At 50.6% G+C, this 23,812-nt stretch overlaps 1 protein-coding gene across 14 annotated transcripts in view; it reads right to left on the bottom strand.

Annotated features, from left to right (window-relative positions):
• The window catches only part of FYCO1 (FYVE and coiled-coil domain autophagy adaptor 1), a 268,566-nt gene that overhangs the window by 33,214 nt on the left and 211,540 nt on the right, over nt 1–23,812 (bottom strand). For 12 of the 14 annotated variants that reach the window (XM_081525965.1, XM_081525962.1, XM_081525963.1 and 9 more), the window contains 9 exons: nt 23,573–23,716; nt 20,329–20,419; nt 17,026–19,386; nt 15,937–16,029; nt 15,041–15,159; nt 12,771–12,938; nt 10,103–10,252; nt 9,166–9,377; nt 6,385–6,529 (listed from right to left, as the gene is read on the bottom strand). In XM_081525965.1, the coding sequence (XP_081382091.1) occupies nt 6,385–6,529; nt 9,166–9,377; nt 10,103–10,252; nt 12,771–12,938; nt 15,041–15,159; nt 15,937–16,029; nt 17,026–19,386; nt 20,329–20,419; nt 23,573–23,716 (3,483 nt within the window). The remainder of the gene's footprint in view (nt 1–6,384; nt 6,530–9,165; nt 9,378–10,102; nt 10,253–12,770; nt 12,939–15,040; nt 15,160–15,936; nt 16,030–17,025; nt 19,387–20,328; nt 20,420–23,572; nt 23,717–23,812) is intronic. The other 2 variants (XM_081525966.1, XM_081525967.1) reach the window with 1 other exon arrangement.

Raw genomic sequence — 23,812 nt, 5'->3', positions numbered from 1 at the left:
GTCCAGAGTCCCTGCAAAAAGGTTTTGCACAGGCCCTTCCACAGCTGAGGAATACCCGCCTGCCTGTCCTGAGGAAAAGCACAGCAGTGCCATCTTTTCCCCCTTCTCTGCCGCCCCAGGCACTGGCTGGTCCCACACTCTGGCCTTACCTGCTGCACCTGGGAGCAGAGATCATCTCCCCAACCCCCTCCTGGGCACACACCACTCCAGGTAGCAGACACTGCGGGCAGCAGACCCTGGCACAGCCCACACAGCTTCCTGAGGGTTTTCACTCTGCGCTTCACTCGTCCATAGGACAGTCCTGTGGAGCACAAGCTCCCTATCTCAGAGCTGCCCTTCCCCTTCCTGTAGCACTCCCTCTACTCACACACACACTGCTTGACCTAAATGGCCTGGGGTGCAACTGGCGGGAGGAGGTGCCTGCCTCGGGTGAGGCCTCAGGGTCTCCCCCTCCACTGAGTTCCCTGCATTTGCAGGCCAGGGGCAGGACAGGGCCACACTATCCGAGATGCAGAGAACACAGGCTGACCCTGATTCCAGGGGCTACTTGGAGCTGGAAGCCCAGGATTCTGAGTGAGCATCCTGCAATGAGGAAATGGTGCTGTGGGAGAGAAAAAACAGAAGTTGCCTGTCCTGGAGGGGCCGAGGCAGAGCAGAGAGCACCGGCCTAGGAGCAGACGGGGCGCTGGCTTTCCTTGTCCTCTTGGGGCAGCACCCCTTCCACACACCCACTCCTTCGTGGCCCATGGTACCCAATGCCCTTTGTTAGGAGGTTTGGTACTACCCCATTTTTGAGATGAGGAAACAAGTTCAGAGAGATAACTACCTCACAAAGCCCACACAGCAGAGCTGGGGCTAAAACTCTGGTGAAAAGTCTCTTTATCTTCCCTCAAATGTTGGCTAAGATGGACCAGGGAACCTGACAACTCTGTACTCATCTGAAGGCGGAGATGCTAGGTTAACTCAAGTGCAGCAAGGCTTTCTGGAAAAGGTCAGCTTTCATTCCAATCCCAAAGTAGGTCAATGCCAAAGAATGTTCAAACTACCACATAATTGCATTCATTTCACATACTAGCAAGGTAATGCTCAAAATCCTTCAAGCCAGGCTTCAACAGTATGTGAACCGAGAACTTCCAGATGTACAAGCTGAATTTAGAAAAGGCAGAGGGACCAGAGATCAAATTGCCAACATCCGTTGGATCATCAAAAAAGCAAAACAGTTCCAGAAAAACATCTACTTCTGCTTCATCGACTATGCTAAAGCCTCTGACTGTGTGGATCAAAACAAATGGTGGAAAATTCTTAAAGAGAATACCACACCACCTTACTTGGCTCCTGAGATAACTGTACTGAGGTCAAGAAGCAACAGTTAGAACTAGATATAGAACAACTGACTGGTTCAAATTGGGAAAGGAGTACATCAAGGCTGTATATTGTCACCATGCTTATTTAACTTATATGCAGAGTACATCATGTGAAATGCTGGGCTGGATGAAACACAAGCTTGAATTGAGACTGCTGGAAGAAATATCAATAACCTCAGATATGCAGATGACACCACCCTTATGGCAGAAAGTGAAGAAGAACTAAAGAGCCTCTTGATGAAAGTGAAAGAGGAGAGTGAAAAAGCTGGCTTAAAACGTCATATTCAAAAAATGAAGATAATTTGGCATCCAGTTCCATCACTTCCTGGCAAATAGATGGGGAAAATGGAAACAGTGACAGACTTTATTTTCTAGTGCTCCAAAAACACTGCACATGGTGACAGCAGCCAGGAAGTTAAAAGATGCTTACTCCTTGGAAGAAAAGCTATGACCAACCTAGACAGTGTCTTAAAAAGCAGAGACATTACTTTGCCAGCAGAGGTCCATATAGTCAAAGCTATGGTTTTTCTGGTAGTCATGTACAGATGTGAAAGTTGGACCATAGAGGAGGCAGAGTACCAAAGACTTGATGCTTTTTTTTTTTTTGACTTGATGCTTTTGAATTGTGCTGGAGAAGACTCTTAAGAGTCCCCTGGACAGCAAGGAGATCAAACCAGTCAATCCTAAAGGAAATCAACCCTGAATATTTATTGGAAGGACTGATGCTGAAGCTGAAGCTCCAATACTTTGGCCCCCTGCTATGAAGAGACCCTGATTCTGGGCAAGACTGAGGGCAGGAGGAGAAGGGGGCATGAGGATGAGATGGTGGTATAGCATCACCCACTCAGTGGATATGAGTTTGAGCAAACTCCGGGAGACAGTGAAGGACAGGAAGCTTGGCGTGCTGTAGTCCATGGCGTCAGACATGACTGAGCGAATGAACAGCAACAAAAGGTGGCTTTCTAACCTTAACCGTGTTCACCATGTTCTGTTCTCGTTTTGTTTGAAATACCAGGCATTGGATCTCCTGGCTGGTGATAAACCCACAACAGTTCCCCGAGGCAATGACCACAGAGCACCTGTTCTAAAGTAGGTGCTGGCTAAGATACTCTGTGGTTGGCGCAGTCTCTAGAGTTTCAGCTCAGTAATCCTGGGCATCAGACAGGATGTTCTTCGGTGAAGACACCTGAGCTACGAGGTTCAGGGAACCAGGGCCCATGCAGGAGACACCACAGCATGACCCTTGACCTCACAGCTCAGGGAAAACATCGCGAAAACAAGGCACCTTCATGGAAGGCTTCCCACATGGTACACATCTGACCCTCTTAACACTCTGGGAGTGGGTGCCGGCCCCATCTTGTATGTACCAGGGAGGTAACTGAGTTCAGGGGGCTGCGGTGAACCTAGAGGCAGCAAACCAGGACCTGACCAGGAGCGTCTGACTCTGGAGCTCAAGTTCTTCACTGACATGGTCTGCTCAAGAAGGGGAGGTAGGCCCGGGGGAGGCCAAGGACTCAAGGCCAGCCCTGCTGCGGGTGAATGGAGTTTGCTTTCCTTCTCAGCCTGCTTCAGGCCTGTCAGGGAGATGGCTGAAGGTGGGCCTGAATGACTGTGGGGAGTGGTGTGCATGTCTGCGGGGTCTGGAGACTGTCACCTTCCCACCTGAGGTGAGGCCTGTGCCCCGGGGCCACATGCCGGGGCCCTTGGGAAGCTGCTGAGGGATCAGCGGCGTCCTGCCAGCTCTTCCTGAGCACCTGGATTCTGGAACCTCTTCCTGTCCTGTCACAGCCAGGGGGGCCAGGGAAGACAACCGTGTTTGTCCTGAGGACACGTGTGTGGAGGGAGGAGTGGACGAAGGGTAAGGAAGGAGGGCAGCTTTTGGATGGGAAGATGTGGAAATGGGGCCAGGAGAAGGCGGCAGTACACTGCAAAATGCATCTCGTGCCTGTGACTAGAGGGAGGGGTTCTGGGTACAAAGCTTAGTTCTGACACTTGCAACCCCCTGCCCTGGAGTGAGTTACCTGGCCTCCTGAGCTTCAGGGCCTCGACACGTGAAACAGGGACCATAACCCCTACTCTGTGGAGGGCTGGGTGGGGACCAAGCGAGGGCACGTGCAGACGCAGCTCCTGAGGGAAAAGGCTCCAACAGAGGGCTTTCAGCAACACGACCTCCAGGCGGCCTCCGTTCTCCGGATTAGAACTTTTGCAGCGTTAACCCCTCCTGGACCACTTCTTACTTTAGACTTGCTGATTTCTTTCTCCAAATCTCTTGGCAAAGACGTGTACACAAACCCAGGCTCTGTACCATCCCTCTCCCCACTGCCACTTTCTCAGACGCGTGGTGGTTTTAAACCTAAGGAAAAGTTGCAGGAGACATGGGTGTCTGTCTCCAGTTAATGTGCAAGCAAGGTGTGAGACGGGGCAGGCCCTGAACTAACTTGGAGGGCTTGCCCTTCGCCCAGACAGACTAGGCATGGGCCTGCAGATCCATCCATTAGCCCCGGCTCTGCCTCGGAGGCTGAGGCCAGCATGCTGGCAGTTCCCTTTCCCTGGAACGCTTCCTGATTTCCCACGACCGAAACACACACGTTTGTCAGTGGTCAGAAGACCTTCTGCTTTTGTTTCTACTAGGAAAGGGGAAGGTGAGGGGTACAGCGACAGGGGAGCTGAGGGGGTACTTTCTCATGCACCTGAGAGCCCGAGGCCATCTCCAAGGCCCTGAGGTTCTGGTCTGGCTCACCTGACCCCTGACCCACCTGGCCAGGAGTCAAGGCACAGTCAGCGAAGAGTTGCCAGGTGAGAAAGGAAAAGGGTGGCTTAGTGCAAATCCAACAGAATGTGCCCTAGGGGGCACTCCATGGGGGTCAGGGGGAACACTGCAGGCTCACGCAGACAGGCAAGGCTTCAAGGTGGGGCTTTCAGAAGGAAAAGCAAAGGCTCACAGTCACAGTGAGCACCTTAGGTTGGGTGATGGGGTTGGCTGTATCCTTGACTCGAGTTCAGTCACTCTCTAGCATGAGAATAACCGAGTATGGGGACACACGCTGGAGCCTAAAATCTCCTGAGCTGAGAGCCTCCTAAGATTAAGTGCCTCTCCTCCCATGCAGCAGAAATCCCAGACGACAAATCCAACAGATTGGTGCCAGCCCATCTTTGAATTCTGGGTATGAAGAGAGGAATAGAGATCTCAACATGAGTGGGCAAAACCATCACAAAGCTCCCTACCTGGACAGAAAGTGGGTCAAGGAATGTCTGGACACAGGAGCCCTGTCCATTCTCCCTCAAGCTTCTGAGCAGGCAGTGCTCTACAGAAGAAACTGCATTTCAGCTGGACCCCCGGGGCTGAGAAATACCAAGTGAGGCTGCCAGGGAGGGGAACTTGACCTTTGCCGTGGGTCCCCTGACTTAAACTCTTGACACTTTAACACAGTGGTACCTGATGCAGTTATTTCACTTATTTAGAAATTAGCCCTTGCACAACTCTCTCCGCGAGCTTTGCTGGAAAACAGCTGTCCCAGAAAAATTGGGGAGGCCAATGGAGAGCTGGCGCTAAAGGATGGATGGCCCTGTGCTGGATGCTGTCCATCTACAGCAGTGGAAAGGTTTGGAGGGTCTGGGTCACGGTGATGGGACAAGGCCCAGGCTAGTTGGGGAAAAGTCCCTCGATTCCACAGAGTGCTAGGTGACAGACTTGTCTATATTTTGTATTGCTTTTAGAACTCTGGGGCTCGAAGAGGCCTTAGCTGAAGCCAGAGGAACTTCTGAGAGAAACCACTTGAGAGAAATGAAATTAATCTGAGCTTCCTTTCTCGTGGCACCATTCCGAGGTCTGATGAGTGGTTCTATGAGGCGGTTTTTAAAGAGCAGTGTGTCGCTCTGAGCATAGCTGTGGCAGCCCGTCCTGGGCTGCTCTTCTGAATCATCCAGCAGAAGTCAGCCCGGATCTCTGCTGCACGCGAGCACGTGCACTTCAGTCCCCACGCTGACGTCCTAACCCCCAGCACCGCGGAACGGGGCTGCTTTTGGAGATAAGACCATTAAAAGTGACAAGTCGCTCAGTCGTGTCCCACTCTTTGTGACCCCATGGGATTCTCCAGGCAAGAATACTATAGTGGGTTGCCATTTCTTCCTCCAGGGGATCTTCCCAACCCAGGGGTCAAACCCAGGTCTCTCACATTGCAGGCGGATTCTTTACCATCTGAGCCACCAGGGAAGCCCAAGACCATTAAAGAAGTTAGTTCAAATGAGGCTAATAAGGTGGGCCCTAATCCAATCTGACCGGTGTCCTTATAAATAGAGAAGATTAGGACCCAGAGAGACAAGGATGCACATGCCCGTGGTCGGGGCCGACCACATGAAGAGATAGGAAGAGAGTGGCCATCTGCGAGCCAAGGGGAGGCCTCAGGAAAAGTCAACCTGCTGGCACCTTGGCCTTGGACTTCCACAACTTGACAAATGAGATTTCTGTTGTTGAAGTCATTTGGTGTATAGCATTCTGTTATGGAGGCCTAAGTGGATTAATATAGTTGCCCAAGACAAGAAAGGCTTCATGGAGTTGCTGAAATCAGGAGGACTGCTGACAGAAATGCCCAGAAACTCTCCGACAAGGCTCAACGCTGACCACTCTGCAAGTCCTGGTGCTGTTTAAGGACCACCTGCCCTGAGCACTGTTCTCAGGCACCTTCCCTTAATGAAAGACAGGCGATCCTGCTTCTGAGCTTTCCTAATCCTCTGATGAGAAAGCACGAGGCCAGGGACTTCCCTGGTGGTCCAGTGGCTAAGACTCAAGCTCTATTACAGGGGACCTGGCTTCAATCTCTGGTCAGGGAACTAGATCTCACACGCAACTAAGAGTTCGCATGCTACAACTAAAGATCCTGCATGCTGCAACGAAGACTGAAGATCCTGAATGCTGCAATTAAGACCCCGTGCACCCAAATAGATATTTTTTAAAAAAGAAAGAAGGCACACTACCAGGCACTTAATGAGAACTCAGGAAATGGAGGTGATGTCTACTCACTGTTCGGCCACATTTGGGTCAAGAGAATCAGTCTCAGTAGGTGTTTCAGGCAAGGAGGAGCCGGACTCCTGTATCTGGCACAACTCCTCATCTGTGATGATATCAAACACGGCGTCATCTGGAGGCCGGCAGTCTGTGTTTGCACCTGGGGCACAGATGCAAGTAGGGAGAGAAGAGAAACGCATGGTCATGCACGGGACGGGGAGGGAGTGCAGCTACGCAGGACGAACCACGAGGATGCACCCTGAAGTGCTCACTCAACCTACAGCTGTTCTGTCTGGATGGAAACAAATGGCTGTTGGGATGTTTCAGAAAAGCAGATGAAGGGACTACAGGTGAAACTGAACGCACAAAGGAAGTGTTTTCTCTGAAGTCCCTTAGGCAGGGGCATGGAGGGGTTTTAAGCTCTAACATGTTCTCTGAGGCCCCTTTCTTAGAAGGAAAAAACTTATCAAAACCTTATCAGGAAAGAACCTAACAAAAAGATAAACATACTTCCCTGCTGCTGAATCCTTGCTCCAGCAGACACACACCTCATTCATGCCTCTTAGAGAGCAGGATTCTGTGTGACCTGCATTTCCGTCTCAGTCCCCCCACTTCCCACCCCCCAATCCCTGAAGCTCGAGGGACTTGTGCCCAACTCTGCAGAGCACCAGGTAGGAAGGGTGCTGTGTGGATGCTGCTGTTCTTGTCACCCCCACCCCGCCAACAAGCACCCTTCTGCATGTGATGGAAGCTGTGATGGCAGGTCTGAGGTGAAAGAAGAAAAGGCAAGTAAGACAGAAAGAAAGACAGGCAGGGGAGGAGGCAGGAAATATCAGAAATCAAAACAAGCAACCTCAGCACACTGGCACCATGCCACCCTGTGTTGTCACTGAAACACCCAGCATGAGCCAGGTGTGGGAAAGAGTCCTGGGCTGGTCAGCGAGAAGAAGAGTTCACGTGGGCTGCAAGTTCCCAGCGGGCCCTGCCTCACAGCTCCTGATGGGCCAGGCTTTAGGAGTGATATTCTTCCTCTGGTCTAAAGTCTGCATAATGGAGGGCGGCTTGAGGCACAGGCTGTAAAGGGGGACCAGAGACTGGTCTTTTTTCATAGGCCCAGCCATATTCCTGAACCTGCCTTTTGATGCTGGCAGGGGGAAGAGGGAAGGAAGAGGAGGGAAGGGAAAATGAGCAACAGGGACCCAAGATGATGCCCACCAAGAGAAACCAAAGGAGCCCTAAATAGAGTGCTCTGCCAGGTGTGGACTGGAAAGATTCAACTTTGTTACTTTGGCAATTCTCCCCAGACTGCTGTAGAGACTCAATGCAATCCCAACCAAAATGTAACCAGGATGTTTTTGTAGAAATTGACTAGCTAATTCTAAAATTTATATGGAAAAGCATAGGACCTAGAATAGCCAAACTTTAATAAAGAAGAAAATTGGAGGACTCACTCTGCCCGATTTTAAGACTTATAAAATTATGGCAATCATAACAGTGTGGTATTGGTGAAAGAAAAGGAACGTTGGTACATGGAGTGGAACAGAAAGTCCATCCAGATACCAAATCATACATAAAGGCAACTGATTTTTGAGAAAAGCACAAAGGCAGTTCTATAGGAATAGACCTTTCAACCAATGGTGTTGGAATAACTGGACAACCATATACAAAAAATGAATCTTTGGGCAAAGCTTGCATTATATTAAAAAACTCAAAATGAACCATAGACCTAAACATGAATCTAAAACTATAAAACTTTTAGGAGAAAACAAAAGAAGATCTTTGAGTCCTTGAGTTAAACAAAGAGAGATATGATATTAAAAGAACAGGAAATAATTGACCCATAAGGGGAAAAAAATTGATAAGACTGGACTTTATCCAAATTCTGTTCATCAAAAGAAAATTTAAAAAGTCAGAAAAACATTTGTAAAACACATATATAATAAATCATACTCAGGATATATAAAGGGCTTTCAAAATTCAGTAATTTTTAAATAACACACTAATGCTGTGCAAAGTACACTTCCCAATCCCTGAGCAGTTGTTTGTATCTAGTATAAATAATGGAGCCGGCCAACCTCCTTGATGATCCATTTAAACAAAAGAGGAGCTAACAGTGTCTCTGAAGGCTGGCTGGCCTGGATGCAGACTGAGGCCCAGGAGGGGTGCAGGGCTCTGGCTGCAGGAGGCAGCGATGTCTGCGCACATGACACTCACTGCCGCCCGAGTCACCGCAGCTCTGCCCCCCTCCTGCTCTACACCACAGTCCAGTCCTGCGCGGGCAGCCTGGGCTGGGGTCTGCGAGGCTGTGCTTGGAGCAGAAGCAGCAGGAACCAAATCCCACTTCCTTTTACTGAGCTGAGTGAGAGGAGATGAAGGACAATGAGTCCTTCTTTGTCACTGAGTGAGAACACCAGCTACTGGGAAGACAGGGAAGGATGCACTCATTTCCAGATTCAACACCTGGCTTTCGGTTACCCTGGGGCAGAAGATCGGGGCTGAGGCCTGGGTAACAGCATTTTCTAAAGCGTGGGGTGGCGTTCCATTGGTGATAGATGAGTTAAGAGGCAAACAGACCTCACGTTAAATAATAATGCTGAATCATATCAGGAGAAAGTTATTCCCTTTTCAATTCACTTTCAATCCTGATTACATCAAAAAGAAAGTCTCAGACTGGTGGTACTACCTTTTCAGTGCCTCACTTTGGAAGTACCGAACTAGGTGTGGCCCAGCTAAGCAGCCACAGTTGGGTGCTGGGGAGGGCGGCCCCCGGAGAACAGAGGCAGTAGGGAAGCTGACCTTGGCCTCCGGTGGCCTGGGGTGCAGCCTGGGCGGGGGATCGCGCGGGGCTGGGCTCCCCCTGGCTGGTGCCCGAGCTGCTGCTGTCGGGGGACCCAGGGCTCTCGCTCAGCTTCCGGAAGCAGGCCCGGCAGCAGCGCTCCTTCTTGCCGCTGTGCTTGCTCATGGCATAGTTGTTGCAGCAGTAGTAACAGAAGATGCGGCCGCATATCCTGGGGACGACACGGGGACGGGCTGTGAGGACGCTGCACAGGGGTCTCAAGCACCCTGCCTGGCGCCGGAACTGGCCTCTAGACGCCACACGGTTCATCACACCCAGCTCTGCCCCCACTCTGGACCATGGCCTCAAGGCCCATTTCCTAAGACTCCAAGAAAGCCACCTGGGTAACACCTGACAGGAGGAAGTTTTACTTCCTAGGGTCCTAGCACGCAGGCTGAGCCCCCTTCCCTGACACTACAATGCAGGTGGGCATCCCATGCCTGAGGGCTGGGCTCTAAAACCAAAGATGATTCTCCATGCCTCCGTCCCAACTTGAAATTCATTCCTGCCTGCCCATCTTCGGGTCCTGGGTGCAGGGAGGTCTTGGCTCTATTTCTCTCTGGTGAAGCCTCAGCCCCTGCTCTCTCCGTGGTCCATTTTCCCTCTGATCCCCGCAGGCCAAGCAAGTGCCAAGACTTGGGTCTCTGGGTGCCCCACATCCCTGGGGGTCCCCTCACTTCTGCCCACATGCCCTGTATTCAACTCTCTTCCCTTTCAGGGATCCTTGAGTGTCCTGCTGGGACCCTGCCTAATACCCCTTCCTCAACTGGTTCCCTAAAAACTAAAAGACAATATGCTCTTCCTAGACAAGTGGCCGCCATGCCAACACTTGCCCTAAGTCCCTGTACAGTGCCCTCTGCTCTGGCTCTGGGCCCTGCCCTCGAGTCGCCCGCTGACCTGCAGTGGTGCCTCCGCACCATCCAGCTGAACTCCCGCTTGCAGTCGAGGCAGTGGTTCACCTCCGTGTCCCCAGGCCACCTCTCCTCAGCACTGAGCTTCTGCTGGAATTCCAGGGCATCTGACTTCTGCCAGAGAGCATCCTTGTCCCTGGGACACAGCCGCATTAGAAAAGAAGAAAAAGTCCATGAAAATGACAGAACTACCTCTGGATTCACTTCAAAAGACTGCTTCTGAATTCTGCAAGACAGGAGGGGAATTCACTTTTATTGATACCAAGGTCACCTGTCACCCCACAGCAGATCCAGACTCAGCAGGCGTCCCCCTATGTGTGGGTCCTGATCTGATACCGCACATGTGAAGGTATGGGGGGCCTGTGGGGTCCATAAAAGGCTCTGGCAACTACAAAGACCTGCTAGCACTAACAAGGGTCACCAGCTGCCCAGGGTCTAAATGACAGTGTACACGGCCACTGGGAGTTTAGGCTGTCACATGTTGCCATGATTACATGACAGCCACGGTGCTATGAGCCAAATAACCAGGAATGTACCGCCCACCCAAATCTTAAATGTGTTTGGGATCCTTCTTGTTTTTATGGTTTAAGTAATAATTAATGGCCCTGGCAACATGTGAGCTACTGATGTCTGAGAGCCACACCAGAGCCACCCAGGCCCTGAGAGAAGCTGGAACTCTCACCAGTCAGGGACTCCAAGTCAACCAAAGACCGTTCCCCTGAAATATAAACCAGAACATGGACTTTTCAGGAATGCTTGACATTGTCAGGAAGCAGGAAGACCCATTCTTGGGACCAGCGTCATTTTCCCAACTGGGCCACAGTTTGTTCTGTCCGACCCTGGGAGGCCAGGTGCCCAGACCCCAGGAACATGTCAACTGTGTCAGGACCTGGGCTTTTCCATCACAAACCTCTTGAAGGTGTGTGAACACAGAGGTCACAAATGCTGAGACCCTATTCTGCAAACTGATGGCGCGTGGGCAGAGTTTTCAAGCTTCCAAATTAGTCAAAATTTATTATTGCCAATTTGCAACCCCAAATGAATTAGTACATTTAGGCACAGCTTATGCGTGGCTGCTGACAGTGTAAAAAAAAGGGCTAACCAGATCTTATGTGGTTCTTGAAAGAAAGACCCAAAACTATAAACCAATTTTATGGAGTTTTCTGAACAAAACTTTGAGTCTGAGCCAGTGTCTAGTTGAGCAGTAGTTTTCAACTCTTGCTCACTGATGCCTGGATCCCACTCCCAGGAATTCCAATCTGGTTGGTCTGGGTGGGGTCCAGACCTGAGCGTTACTTTAGTTAGCTCCCCTAGTGACTCCAATTTGCATCAGGGCTGAGAACCACTGCTCTAGTTATAACTATCAATTTATAGGCTACACAGAAGATGGAAGAACATGTTAGATGACACCACAGAGATGTAATCAGCAAAGCCCAGGCCACAGGAAACCCTACCAGATAAATGGCCTGCTTTCTTTAAAAGTAAACTGCAAAGGAAAAGAGGAGAGATGGTGGGGAAACCATGCCTAAGTAAGAGAGATCCAAGAAACGTATCCCCATGCAACATACAAATCTAATTTAGATTCTGACTAGAAAAAATTATAAAGCAATTGGAAAGATTTCAAAATGACTAGATACTTGATGACATTGGGAATTAGTAAATTTTTAAGCATAATAATGATATTGTGGTTGTTTAAAATAAAGAGTCCCAGTGTTAGGAAGGCACGCACCAAAATACTTGTGGATGAAATGACAGGAAGTTTGGGATTTGCTTCAAAACAGTCTGAGGAGGTGGGAGAAATGGGTAGGACTTCAGGAAACACAAGACTTGGTCATGAGCATAATGTTGAGGCTGGGTGACAGGTACAGAGAGGTGCATTCTGCTATCTACTTTTGTATTTTTGAAAGGACTTCCCTGGAGGTCTAGTGGTTAAGACTCTGGGTTTCCACTGCAGGGGCCACAGGTCCGATCCCTGGTCAGGGAATTAAGATCCCACAAGCCACAAGGCGCAGCCAAAAAAGAAAGACGATTCCCATATAAAAAGCTTTAAAAATTTTTTGGAATGACTTGCCAACATTTAAAACTCAGGCCAATTTCACATAAAAATCCAGATTTCGACCCTCTCTGAAGAAGTAAGGTGACTTGGCAGTAGCAGTGCAGCCATGTCCTCTGGTTTCTCAGAGCCCCTCCAGCCTGGTTCACACATTTACATCACTGTCTGCTACCTGAGCGACCAAGCACACAACTGTTACCTGAGGCACTGGAGTTTGGGATCCCGGGTACTGGGGAGAGTCGGATGGAGGAGAAGGAGAAAAGGACTCATGAGAGAGGGGCAAGGGAATGGACAAGTCCCTGAGGATATCAAACATCTTTGACTGTCACTCTGCAGCTGAGTACATGGAGATTTTGAAAACGATTAACACAGCAATATGAAAATACAAACCAGATGCACACTAGTGGGAACAGTGAAATCCTGTCTTTTAAGGCTGCCAAGGGCCTGAGTAGACCCTGTTCACATGTGTGTGCCCTTACAACAGAATGCAAGCAGACAGGGGCCCACTTCCCTGCAAGAGTCCCTTCAAGGAGTCATACTTTTTTAAAGAAAAGCCAAGCTCAGGGGAAGCCCCTGGCCCCTGGTCTGTCCCGACACTCACCTGAGCAGCTCTATCAGTCGCTCCTCCAGGTACTTCTTGGTTCTGTTCAGGTCATCCAGGTCAGCGAGCATCTTCTGGTCATTCTTCTCCCTGTCTGCCGTCTCCTGGCAGAGTCTGTTGTAATATTCCTGGGCCTTTGTGGTGGCTCTTTCAAGCTCCTTCTGGGTCCTGGTGGAGGAGTGGTAAGTTGTCCTGATCACCTATTTCCAGCTTCCCCCTTCCCCCAGGGCTAACCTCGGCCTCTAATAAGCAGTCCCGCTGCCCTACCTGCCTTTGTCTTTCTGCGGGGAGCCCCTTAGCACTGTTCCGCTCACACGGCATATATTCTCTTAAGCCTTCAAACCTCCTCTCACACACCCAAACTCTTCACACATTGCTACCCCCCCACAACAAATACAAGGGACATTCGGCAGAGGAGGTTGACCTCAGGTCACTAGGAGCACCCCAGGTGGGTCAAACTCTGCATTACTTTTCTTGGGAGAAAACTGAGGTTGTGAAAGGAGCCCAATGGGTGAGGTGCATGGGTCGGTGATGGAGGGTGGATATGCAGAGGAAAAAGGAGTCAGAACAGGAAGAACTGAGGCGCAGCTTCCTGGAGGTGGCCAGGCAGAGGAGCGTCTGTCCCCCACGTTTCTCTGGGACTCTATACATGGGGTGCGGCACTGGGCACAGAGCAGGCACTAACTCTGCATGGCCAGGAGTTCAACCTGAGGCCTCGACGCCTACAGAATCCTGCTCTGGGTACTGCAGAGTCTCAGGCTATGAGAGAGGCAGGCTGAACCACAGTTTGCCTGTCCTTGCCCACTTTTCATTCAGCTCACTAGTCCCCTAAGGCAGTGGTTTGCGAAGGATGGTTTATGAACCAAGGCATTCATAAAAGCTCCATAAAACTAGAGGGCTGCGCCTGACTAATCAATCTGTATCTATTCCAGCCTTCCCATGTCCAGTAAAAAGCTGTCAGCAGGCTGTTTACTAGACACTGTCCACTGAAGTACACACAGTTATAGCATTAAAAAAAAAAATACCACCATCTTAGGAGGTTCTATTTAAGTTGTCACATGAACACGACCTGGCTAAGGGAAGCATGAGTACTACAGAAATTGAACTCTGAGAGGAGAGTCAGATGAGAAGAAATATATATCCAGGCTACTAAGCATCCAATGTGGTCTGAATCTCCCATTGAGCCTGGGCCAGGCCTAGAAGCAGGTGGTAGGAGATGGGTGAGAAAGTCAAAGCCTTGGGGAAGTTTGGTGTGTCTCCTTCTCCTGGGAGCACACATGCAATCGGGAGCCAGGATACCCTGCAGGATGAGCCTGGCCCCATCGCTGGATGGTGGGCTGGTGATGCACACAGCTCCAGGGGGCTGCCAGGTCTGAAGATGCAGCAGCCTTGGGGCTGGACACAGGGAGGGCCATATTTTAAGGTTAAAAGAAATGATGACGAAAGGGTGACGGCAAGACGTGCTCTCCACAGACACAGCACCAGAGAGTCTGCAGGAAGATAAGCCGATCCTGCTCCCTGGCTCGCTCATTCCCTCCTGGATGAGCTGGGAGAACTTCACACTTAACCCTGCAGCCTGTCATGTGACTGATGAAGAACTCAGGTCAAAACTCATACTGGTGAAAACATGCACACATAACTCACAAATCAGTTCCATAAAACAAAACTGAATACAATAAAACACAAAACTATCTGTCTATATATTTTTCAGGGTAGTTGTTCAGAAAAAGACTCTGGAGCCAAATGTTCTAAGTTCTAGTCTTGCCATCACCACTTACACGCTGTGTGACCTGGGAAAGTGACTTCATTCTTCTGAGCTGCATTTTCCTCATTCATAAAATGGGATAAATAATAATACCATCCTCACAGGACCGTTGGGAGGATTAAATAGGCAAGTAAATATCAAGTATTTAAAATGGGACTTGCCACATTTTAGGCATTACTTAAACGTTTGCTGTTGTTAGTATCATGACACTTGCCTAATTTTTATTTCATTTGATTTTTACCAAAGCATGAAGTTCCTGAACTGAAATATGCCTCCCAGAGATGACAATGGATTAAGAGAAAGGTTCCCTGCAGCTTCTACAGGCAGATTGCCAAGGATCTCTGTGGCATGCTTCCGACATAAGCACTTCCTGGGTCTACAGCTTTTCTTGCAAAAGGACTTTTTAAAGCTGATATGAGTGGTTGACTTTCTAAATGACTGGACCAAACCCGCCCCTTCTGTGAGGACTCTCCCACTGGCCCCGCAGGCAGACTGTGTAACTAACCTGTCCAAGTCTTGGTGCAGGGCGGCCCCCTCCTCGTCCTTCCTCAGCATGGCGGCCTGACACTCGGCAAGGTGCTTGCTGGTGCAGCTCAGTTTCTCCTGCACGTCCACCTGGGTGGCCTGGCATAGGACAGCAGGGAGAAGACACCTGGCTGCAGAAGCTGTGCAAGATGCCACCCGGTGACTGGCTTGCTCCACCCCATCTGGCTGGTGCACTTCCAATGGAAGAGGCTTTCGTTTAAGAGGCCAAGAACTAGTGCGTGTGTGGAGTGGGATAGATTCCCGTTTGTAACCATGTCTCTTCAGTATCAACTAGGGCCAGTTGTGGTGGGTGTAGGGGCTCCAGGGTGGGGGTGGAAGTGTGGTTGCAGGGTGTGGGGGTTTCTGAAAAACGTAACAGCCCTGAAGACAGGCTTCAGCGTCACCCCTGCTCCAGCTCAGGTCAGAATCACTGACTTGGAGAACATGTGCGAATGTGTGTGCGCATTAGTCACTCAGTCGTGTCCGACTCTTTGCGGCCCCACGGACTGTAGCCTACCAGGCTCCTCTGTCCATGGGATTTCCCAGGTGAGAATAACGGAGTGGGTCGCCATTGCCTTTTCCAAAGACATGGCGGGGGGTGGTGTGAAAAAACACACTTGGCAGCTCCAGCCAGGTGTCCAGGGAGTGGCGGGGCCATGACACAGACTCTGGGTGTCTACAAAGGTGAGCTGACAGCAGCTTCAGTGGGGGCACTGGATCTCCCACAGGGAGGCCTCTTGATGGTCTGGTGAGAGACAAGCGAGATTCCCTCCCAAAAGGCCCACAGCCTGGGAGTAGAGTGACCAGGTGGATGTAGGCCAGCCCCTGCTCAGGCAGGCAGGAGCACCTCCCCTGGACCCCAGGGCTCGGGCCTACCTTCAGCTTCCCCTCGGCCTCCTTGGCGGCCTGCAGCTGCCGACCCTGCTCCTCCAGCTGGCCCCTGAGGTTCCTGCATTCTTCACTGGAGGCCTGAGAGGATGGGAAAGGGATCAGAAAAGTGGGGTCCTTGTTCTGAGACTCCTTCGGCCCCAGTCACCTAAGTGGGTAAAAACAAGCCACTTCTCTTCCTCCCAAACTCAATAAGCTTTGGGCTTCACTGGTAATACAATCCTGTCAAGCTAAGAGATTTAGATTGGCATCTGAGCTTAGAATTTCATTTCTACGCGGGAAGGGTAGAGCTGCACAGGATAGAGTGACACAGGGTGGGAGGGACATCTGTGGAAAGGCGGCGGCTGCCTGAGTGAGAGGAGCGGTCTGAGCGCGCACAGACCCAGAAGCACACAGACACATGACGGGCATCAGAGGCCGAAGCCCCGTGTCTGCTCGGCTGTGTCCTGACTCTTAACCCTTCTCCCCCGTGCAGTCTAGGGCACACATAAGCTCTTCTATCCCAAGGGTCTTGTGAAAACAAATTGAGTTGGTTTATTACAACCGCATTGTTATCAGAAGGCAGCTGAAGGGACAGAGAATCCAGGGATAGGATTTGAGGCAGTCAGGAACTCACAAGCCCAAAGGGCTTGGACAAGCAAGTACATAAACGAGGGTAAGGAAAATACCAGAGGCCTCATGTTTCCTTAGAGCAGGCAGTCCCCGCCCTGCTCCTGCTGACTGCTGCCATGCAGGAATGAGGGTACAGGCTTACAGGCCTCCTAACATTTCAAAAGAAGCCCCCGAACTAAATCTACAAACAATTTGCTCTTAAAATGTTGCTGCTAATTACAAAAAAAAATTCTGTGTGGGCCAAACTTGTCTGCAATGGCATCAGATGTCTGAGTGAAGGCATCTCTCCTTCGTGCTGGGTCCCTGACAGGTTCTTGCAGGACAAGGATGCTGTGAGCTCTGACAACAGGACATTCCCGGGCCCTCATGGGCCACATGGCCCAAGGTGCCTCCCACTCACTCGGGGACCCACCAGGCCCTGCTGCAGGAGGTGGGTGCAGCTCAGATGGCTGGGGGGAGGGTTACCTTCAGTCTTCTCTGGTAGTCCATGATCTCGGTGCTCAGCTGGAACTTAAGGGTGTCGAGCTCCTGGTGTGAGGTCTCCTGGAGGCTCTGGGCATGCTGTTCAGCCTGGGACAGCTGGGCTTGAAGGCCAGGCAGGGAGCTGGCTATCTCCTTGGCCGCCTTCAGCTGCTCCTGCAGGCTCTCCTTCTCTTGCTGCAGCCCTGCCACTTGGTGCTCCAGGCCCTCCCGCTCCCTGGAGGCTGCCTCTTTGGCCTCCCGGAGCTCCTGAATGGTGTGGGCCAGCGCCCCCTCCACCTGCTTTTTCTCTGCGGTCAGCGCACAGACCTGGATGCCGAGCTCGGCTGTGTCCGTGTTGGCCCGGTGCAGCTGCTCCTGCAGCTCGGCGTGCTCCAGATGAGCCTCCTCGGAGCTGCACTTGGCCCGGGACAGCTCCTCCCGCAGGATCTGGAGCTCCTCTTCCCTCCGCTCTGCCTCTCCGGCCCTCTCCTCCCTCAGTGCCCCTTCGCGCTCTGAGCACTGCAGCAGCTCCTGGACGTGGGCCCTGTTGAGGGCCTCGTTCTGCTCCTTCAGTTGCTGCACGAGGGCCCTGTGCTCTGTCAGAGCAGCCTCAGCCACGCTCAGCTGGGTCTTCACCTTCTCCTGGTCCCCAAGGGTGGCCTGCAGCTTGGCCTGGAGCTCCACCACCACGGCCTGCAGTCGCTGGGCCTCCCCGCGATGGGTCTCCAGCTGCGCCTGAGACAGGGCCAGCTGGGTGGCCAGCTCCTGCGGCACATGGTCTTCAGGTGGGCTGAGACCCTGTTGGCCTCTGTCTGCCCTGAGGGTCTCAATCAGCTGGGTCTGCTGCCGGCACTGGCCCTCAAGAGCTTGGAGCTCCCCGTCCCGGGCCTCGGCGAGCTGCCGGCCCTGCTCTACCTGCTCCCGCAGTCGCCGGCACTCGGCCTCCTTGCTCTGCAGGGCAGCCTCCTTCTCTGCCACATGGGCCCTCAGGCTGGCCTCCGTCTGCTCTGACTCCAGAGAGGCCAGCGAGCCCTGGATGGCCGCCTCCCGCTGCTGCAGTGCTTGGTAATCAGCCTGCAGGGCCTGAAGCCTCTCCTCCAGAATGTGGTTGCGCTCAGCCACATTCTGCAGCTCCTTCTCCAGCTCCCTGTGGGCCTGCCGGAGCTGGTCCTCCGGGCCGGCCCCGTGCACCCTGGGATCATCTGTCTGTCCCTCCCGCAGGCCCTGCTGTTCCTCCTCCAGCATCTCGCAGGCCTCCTGTGGGGCAGAGTTTGGAGCCTCACGTGTCTCAGCTACGCTGGGCAGACCGGGGCCTAGCTGAGCAGCAAGTCGCTCCAGTGTCCCCACCTTCTGGTTGAGGTGGTCCCTGTCCTGGATGAGCTGCTTATTCTGCTCCTCCAGGTCACTCACGTGCTGGCTCACCTGGGCCAGCTGGGTCTCCAGGAGCTGCAACTGCCGTTTCAGTGAGTGGGCCTCCTGTTCCAGCAGCTCCTTCTCCTCCAGCCGCCGCCGCGCCTCATGCCTCGCTTCTGCAAGCTCCTCCTCCAGGGAGCCCAAGTGGCCCAGCGACTCCTGCAGCTGGCGCCGGAGCTGGGCTGCCTCCTGCCCCTGGCGGGACAGCTCTTCCCGCAGCAGGGCCGTCTCCTCCACCAGGTGCTCCATGCAGGCCCTGGCCTCCTCCTTCAGTTGCAGTTCCCCAGCCAGCTGCTCCAGCTGTGCTGCCTGCTGCCTGCTGAGCTGCTGGACGCGGGTGTTCTCACTTTCCAGGGCTTGGAGCCTCACCGCCAGCTCCTGGGTCTCCAGGGCCGAGTCACTGGGGACGCGCTCTTCCCGCTCCTCTGCATCCAGAGCCGTAACGGCCGTCTGCTCGGCTGCGGCCGGCTGCTCCGGGACATTGGCTGCAGGCTGGTCCCTCCTGCCCGGGGAGGCATGTGTGGCCTTGAGCTCGCGAGCCAGGGGCTTCAGCAGGGACTCCAGCCGCCGCAGGGCCAAGCGGTAATCCTCCTCCTTCTCCACAGCCCCCAGCTCCAGGGCCTGTAGGCATGTGTGCAGCTCCACCAAGGTGTTCTGCATGGCCTGGGTGACTTCCCATTGCTTCTGGAGCGCGGCCACCATGTCCGCGAGGCGACTGTTGTCCTCGGCGGTGGCGCGGCCCCTCTCCCTCTCCACCTGCAGCTGCTCTCCCTGCAGGCTGATGGCCACCTTCAGCTCCTGGTTCTCTCTGTCCAGCTGCTGCATCCGCTCCTGCAGTTGCTTCTCCCGCACCTCTAGTTGGTCCAGCTCCAGCCGCATCTCATCGAAGCCCTCCAGGGACTCGCTGTTTAAGGGGTTGCTCAGGTCCAGGCTGGAGGCCATCTCCTGAGTCTGGGTGGAAACATGGAAAATAAGTAGCTTGAGGATGAAGCTACACAGATGTTTGGTCACTTTAGAATTTAATGAGAATAGAAGGAAAAATACAGCAATAACGTGACCTAAAGTAAAGTCTATGGAGCTATTTGAAGGACTGGAACCCCTTCGCTCAAAGCAGCTGCCAGAGAAGGTCAGCAGCACATCCTAAAACCATGATGCAATGCCACACGCATGAGCTCCCCTGAGACCCAGAATCGACGTTTCCCATCTCGCCCCCGGTAGCGTTGGTAACACAATGGATGTTCACTCTCAGAGAAATGAGGTTGTATGTAAACTACTGCTCACCCATTGCACTGTACCCAAATTCCTGCTGCGATTATATCACAAAATGGGGTAAAAATGCTACTCTGAATGCTTCTTGTATTGATTACTCTTTATATTGCTTTGCTGAATAATTTCAGTGTTCTTTCCCATTAAATTATGATACATTCCATTCACATTGCTAACAAAATTAACCAAACTGACCCTACCCACTAGCATTCACTGAGCACTAGGCTTGTGCCAAGCCTTCAAGCACAGTATGTGCGTACCCTTGTCTACTCCCTACAACCATCTTAAGGGCCGGGATAATTGTTATGATCCCATTTTACAGATGACATAGCTCAAGTTTCGAGACGGTAAGTCACCTTCCCAGAGTCACACAGGTGGCAAGTGACAGTCAGGATATGACCTTGCCACTTTTAACCACAGTGCTAAATCACTTCTTACAAAACACTTCAAAAATTTTTTAAAAATAACTTACTTTTTAAAAGGCCTAAATTCCTTTTGGTCGTAAAAACCTGGACTCTAGGAAACAGCGGGCATGACTGAGGGGTTATGTGGCTTGGGGCTGGAACACCAGGTGTCTGAAAACGTCCCGAGTTGGGCGGGGCAAGGATATGACAGACAGGAAGTTACCTGCAGGTAGCTGCTCACCAAACTGCTCATGCTTGAGCTTCGGCTGGGTGGTCTCCACAGGTAAGCGGAAGAGCTGGTGGCCAGGGTCCTCCTGTGGGGCCGCAGAACAGACATGCCTGCATCAGAGCAGGAAACACACACACACACTCAGGGAGGCCTTGGTTGTCACTCGGCAACCAGGTGGTGGCAGGGGTGATGCCCACCCAGGTATAGTAAGGAGGCAAAGCCCAACAATTTCCACCAAAGCACACATTCAGGTTGGTCATGGCAGCTGGACTCCACTGCTGAAGTCTAAGCATGGTGGCTTTGCTCCCACTGTCAAAAAGGAACGATATACTATTTTCCCAGTTTGGGGTTTAAGCTTTCCTGGAAACTTCGGTGCCAGCCATTACTTGTCTGCCAGTGAGAGACCAGCAGCAGTCAATCTGGTAAACAGAGGTCACGCTGTGCTTTGGGCCTTGAGGTCACTGCTTTACATTACGTGACACGGGTGATGTGGCGGGAAGACCTCTTCTGGTTCATGTGACCACACCGGACACTTCCCTCACTGCGGAAAGTTCTATTTGATGGCACTAGTCACTGCAAATGAAATGCACTTTTACTTAACCAGAATCTGTCCCTTAATCTACAACTACTACATTTTGTACCTTGTTAGTCTCCACAACCCAGCAACTGCACTTCTCAGCATCTACCCGGAAGACAGTCACGTACGTGTGTGAGGTGACATGTGGGTGCTCTTGGCAGTGTATCATGGTGAAGAAAGCAGAATCAGTCTGACTCTACATCACTGGAGAGACAGAGAGCCTCTTTACTCACACAAAGGAACACTACACCACGCACTGGTCAGCTTTTTTGTAAAGTGCCAGAGAGTGAATATTTTTGGTTTGTAAGCCTTATGGGCTCTGTCACAACAACTCAACTCTGCCACTGTAGCCTGAAAGCAGACCCATAGACAGTAGGTAAACAAAGGTGTGTTATACACTGCCCTGTGGGCCATGGTTTTGCCAGTCCCATTCCACATCTGTAGCACTCCCTGTGCAAATAGCTAAAAATCTCAAAAACGAAGTGGAATGAAAAAGGCAGGTTGCAAAAGAATAGCTACTTCATGACTCAATGTATGCAAATGTAAAAAATATACATATATAAAATTAAACTATACATATATTTATGAGAACATATAGTAAAACACAAAAATATTCGGGAATGACATTCATCAACTATAGGGTTGTAACTGCTTCTAGAAAGGGAGAAATCAGAAAGGATGGATTTGAATCTATATTTTATTTCCTAAAAAAAAGGTATCGGAACCAGCTTGAAGGGGCTTTGGCTGGCCCAATACGAGATAACTTGAGGTTTAAAATTATTACAGTGACGAATATAACCTATTGAATAAAAGAAGAATCCACAAGTCAATACTGCTATAAATAAGCAAATGAATAAACAGATGGAGAAGAAAGAAAAGATCTTCCTTACAAACAGAATGCCAAATACTAATGCAGAAGGAAAAATGGACTCAGAAAGTCACTCCAATAACCAGGACAGTAATTGATTCAGGAAAGATTTACCAGTGGATGCTAACAGGAGAGAGATTTAAAAGAAATAGGATAAAAGAAAAAAAAAAACACCTAGTCTCAAAATGTCTTCCAATAACATACATATTAATAACAAAGAGAGAAACAAAACTTCAGGAGAAACCTGGCAAACACCAGCATAACCAAATGATGATGGTTAACCTCACTAGTAATGAAACAAACCAACATCCTGTGCCTCTGGGTACAGTGCACCAAGAGGCACACACCTGGCGTATTTCTCCCTAAATGCGTAACCTGAATACAGTAATGGGAAAATACACTAGACAAACTCAAATCAGGGAATAATTTACAAAGTAACTGGCCTCTACTTCTCAAAAATGTCTATGCTATAAACAACAAAGAAGAGAAACTATCCCAAATGAACCAGGACTAGAGACCCCTGACAATTCACTGACGTGATTCTGGACTGGCTCAAAGACGTGTCTGGCATACTTCTTAAGATTTGAGTATGTTCTACAGATTGGATAGCAGTATTGTATCAATGTCAATTCCCTGATTTTAACAATTGTACTGAGGTTGTATAAGAGGATGTCCCTGATTTAAGGAAATATACAATGAAGTACTTAGGAGTAAAGGGCAATCAGGGCTGTAACATATTCTCAAATGAGAATGGAAACAAACGTTTACATAAGGAGAAAAAGTGATACGGAATTCCCTGACAGTCTAGTAGTTAAGACTCCGAGCTTCTGCTGCAAAGGTGCAGGTTCGATCCCTGGTTGGGGAACTAAGAATCCCCAAGCCATGAGGTGCAGCCAAAAAATTAAAAAAGAAAAGAGAATGATAAAAACAGTTGTAGTAAAATATTGCTAACTACAGAATTGAGGTGAAGGACAGATGAGCACTGTGTACTGTTTTTACAACTTTTCTGTAATTCTGAAATGATTTTAAAATTGAACCATTCTAAAAAGGACATGTGAAGTAAATATGGCAAAAATGTTGGCTCTTAAGTCCCGGTAGTTGGCACATGGGTTCCATTATAGTCAGTACTTTTTCCTCCACAGAAGGAAGTCCCTGATAAGAAATTCAAAAAATTAGAATTAAAAACAAAACACAACTTTTTTACAGAAAGCAAAAAAAACGAAGAGTGCTGGGCTTGAGTTGAACTCGAGTCTGGTGCCCTGGCCCTGCTCTTGCCAGCTGTGTGGTGCTGGGCAAGTCCCTCCACTCTCTGCGCCTGTTTCCTCAGCACCTCACTCCTGAAATGGGTGTTGTGTGAATGCAGCTGTGTGGGCACTGTACTGGTGTAGGAAAAGAAAACACAGCAAAGCAAACTTTCCAACAACCCTTATGTGATGAGCTTTCTATCCCTCTCACTGGCATCTATGATAATAACTGTATCTACGAGAACACAACTGGGAAAAGCCCACTTGCTTCCACCTTGCTCCCACACTGAGTTCCTTAACACATCTGAAAACCCTGGGTTTTGCATATGCATCTCCACTGACTCATACCACCTAACCAACTAGGTTAGTTTAAGGCTGGAGCCTTCAGATGTTATCGTTAGTCATGATACAATCAAGTCTGTAAAATTAGCAAGCATAAGGTAATTTACTGCATTAGCAAAACTGCTTTGAGCGGACTGGTGGCAAGCTTCAAAACTTCAAACACCTCTTTCCCCTCTTTTCAACCAAGCAGTTAATTCTTCAAAGTACCTGGCAAATGTTGGCCAGGCAGCATCCAGGTCATAGCCCCTCGATGCCAGGTCAAACTGGACCTCAGTCAGCTCGTAGAGTTGGCCCACGATGTCAGAGCTCAGCTTTGGCTTCAGAAAGGGGCTCCTTGCATAGTACCAGTCACTGCAGAAAAACACAGAAAGGGGTCAAGTACAGGAACAATAAAGATAATGGAAGAGTGCATTTAGTCAGTCCTCCTAGCACGGCTTTGCCTCATCA

The sequence above is a fragment of the Giraffa tippelskirchi genome, chromosome 9 (genome assembly GCF_054371585.1).
Source record: "Giraffa tippelskirchi isolate mGirTip1 chromosome 9, T2T-mGirTip1v1.2.pri, whole genome shotgun sequence".
Lineage (NCBI taxonomy): Eukaryota > Metazoa > Chordata > Mammalia > Artiodactyla > Giraffidae > Giraffa > Giraffa tippelskirchi.
Note: the sequence above shows the minus strand (reverse complement) of the source record. Positions and strands in the feature narration are given on the sequence as shown.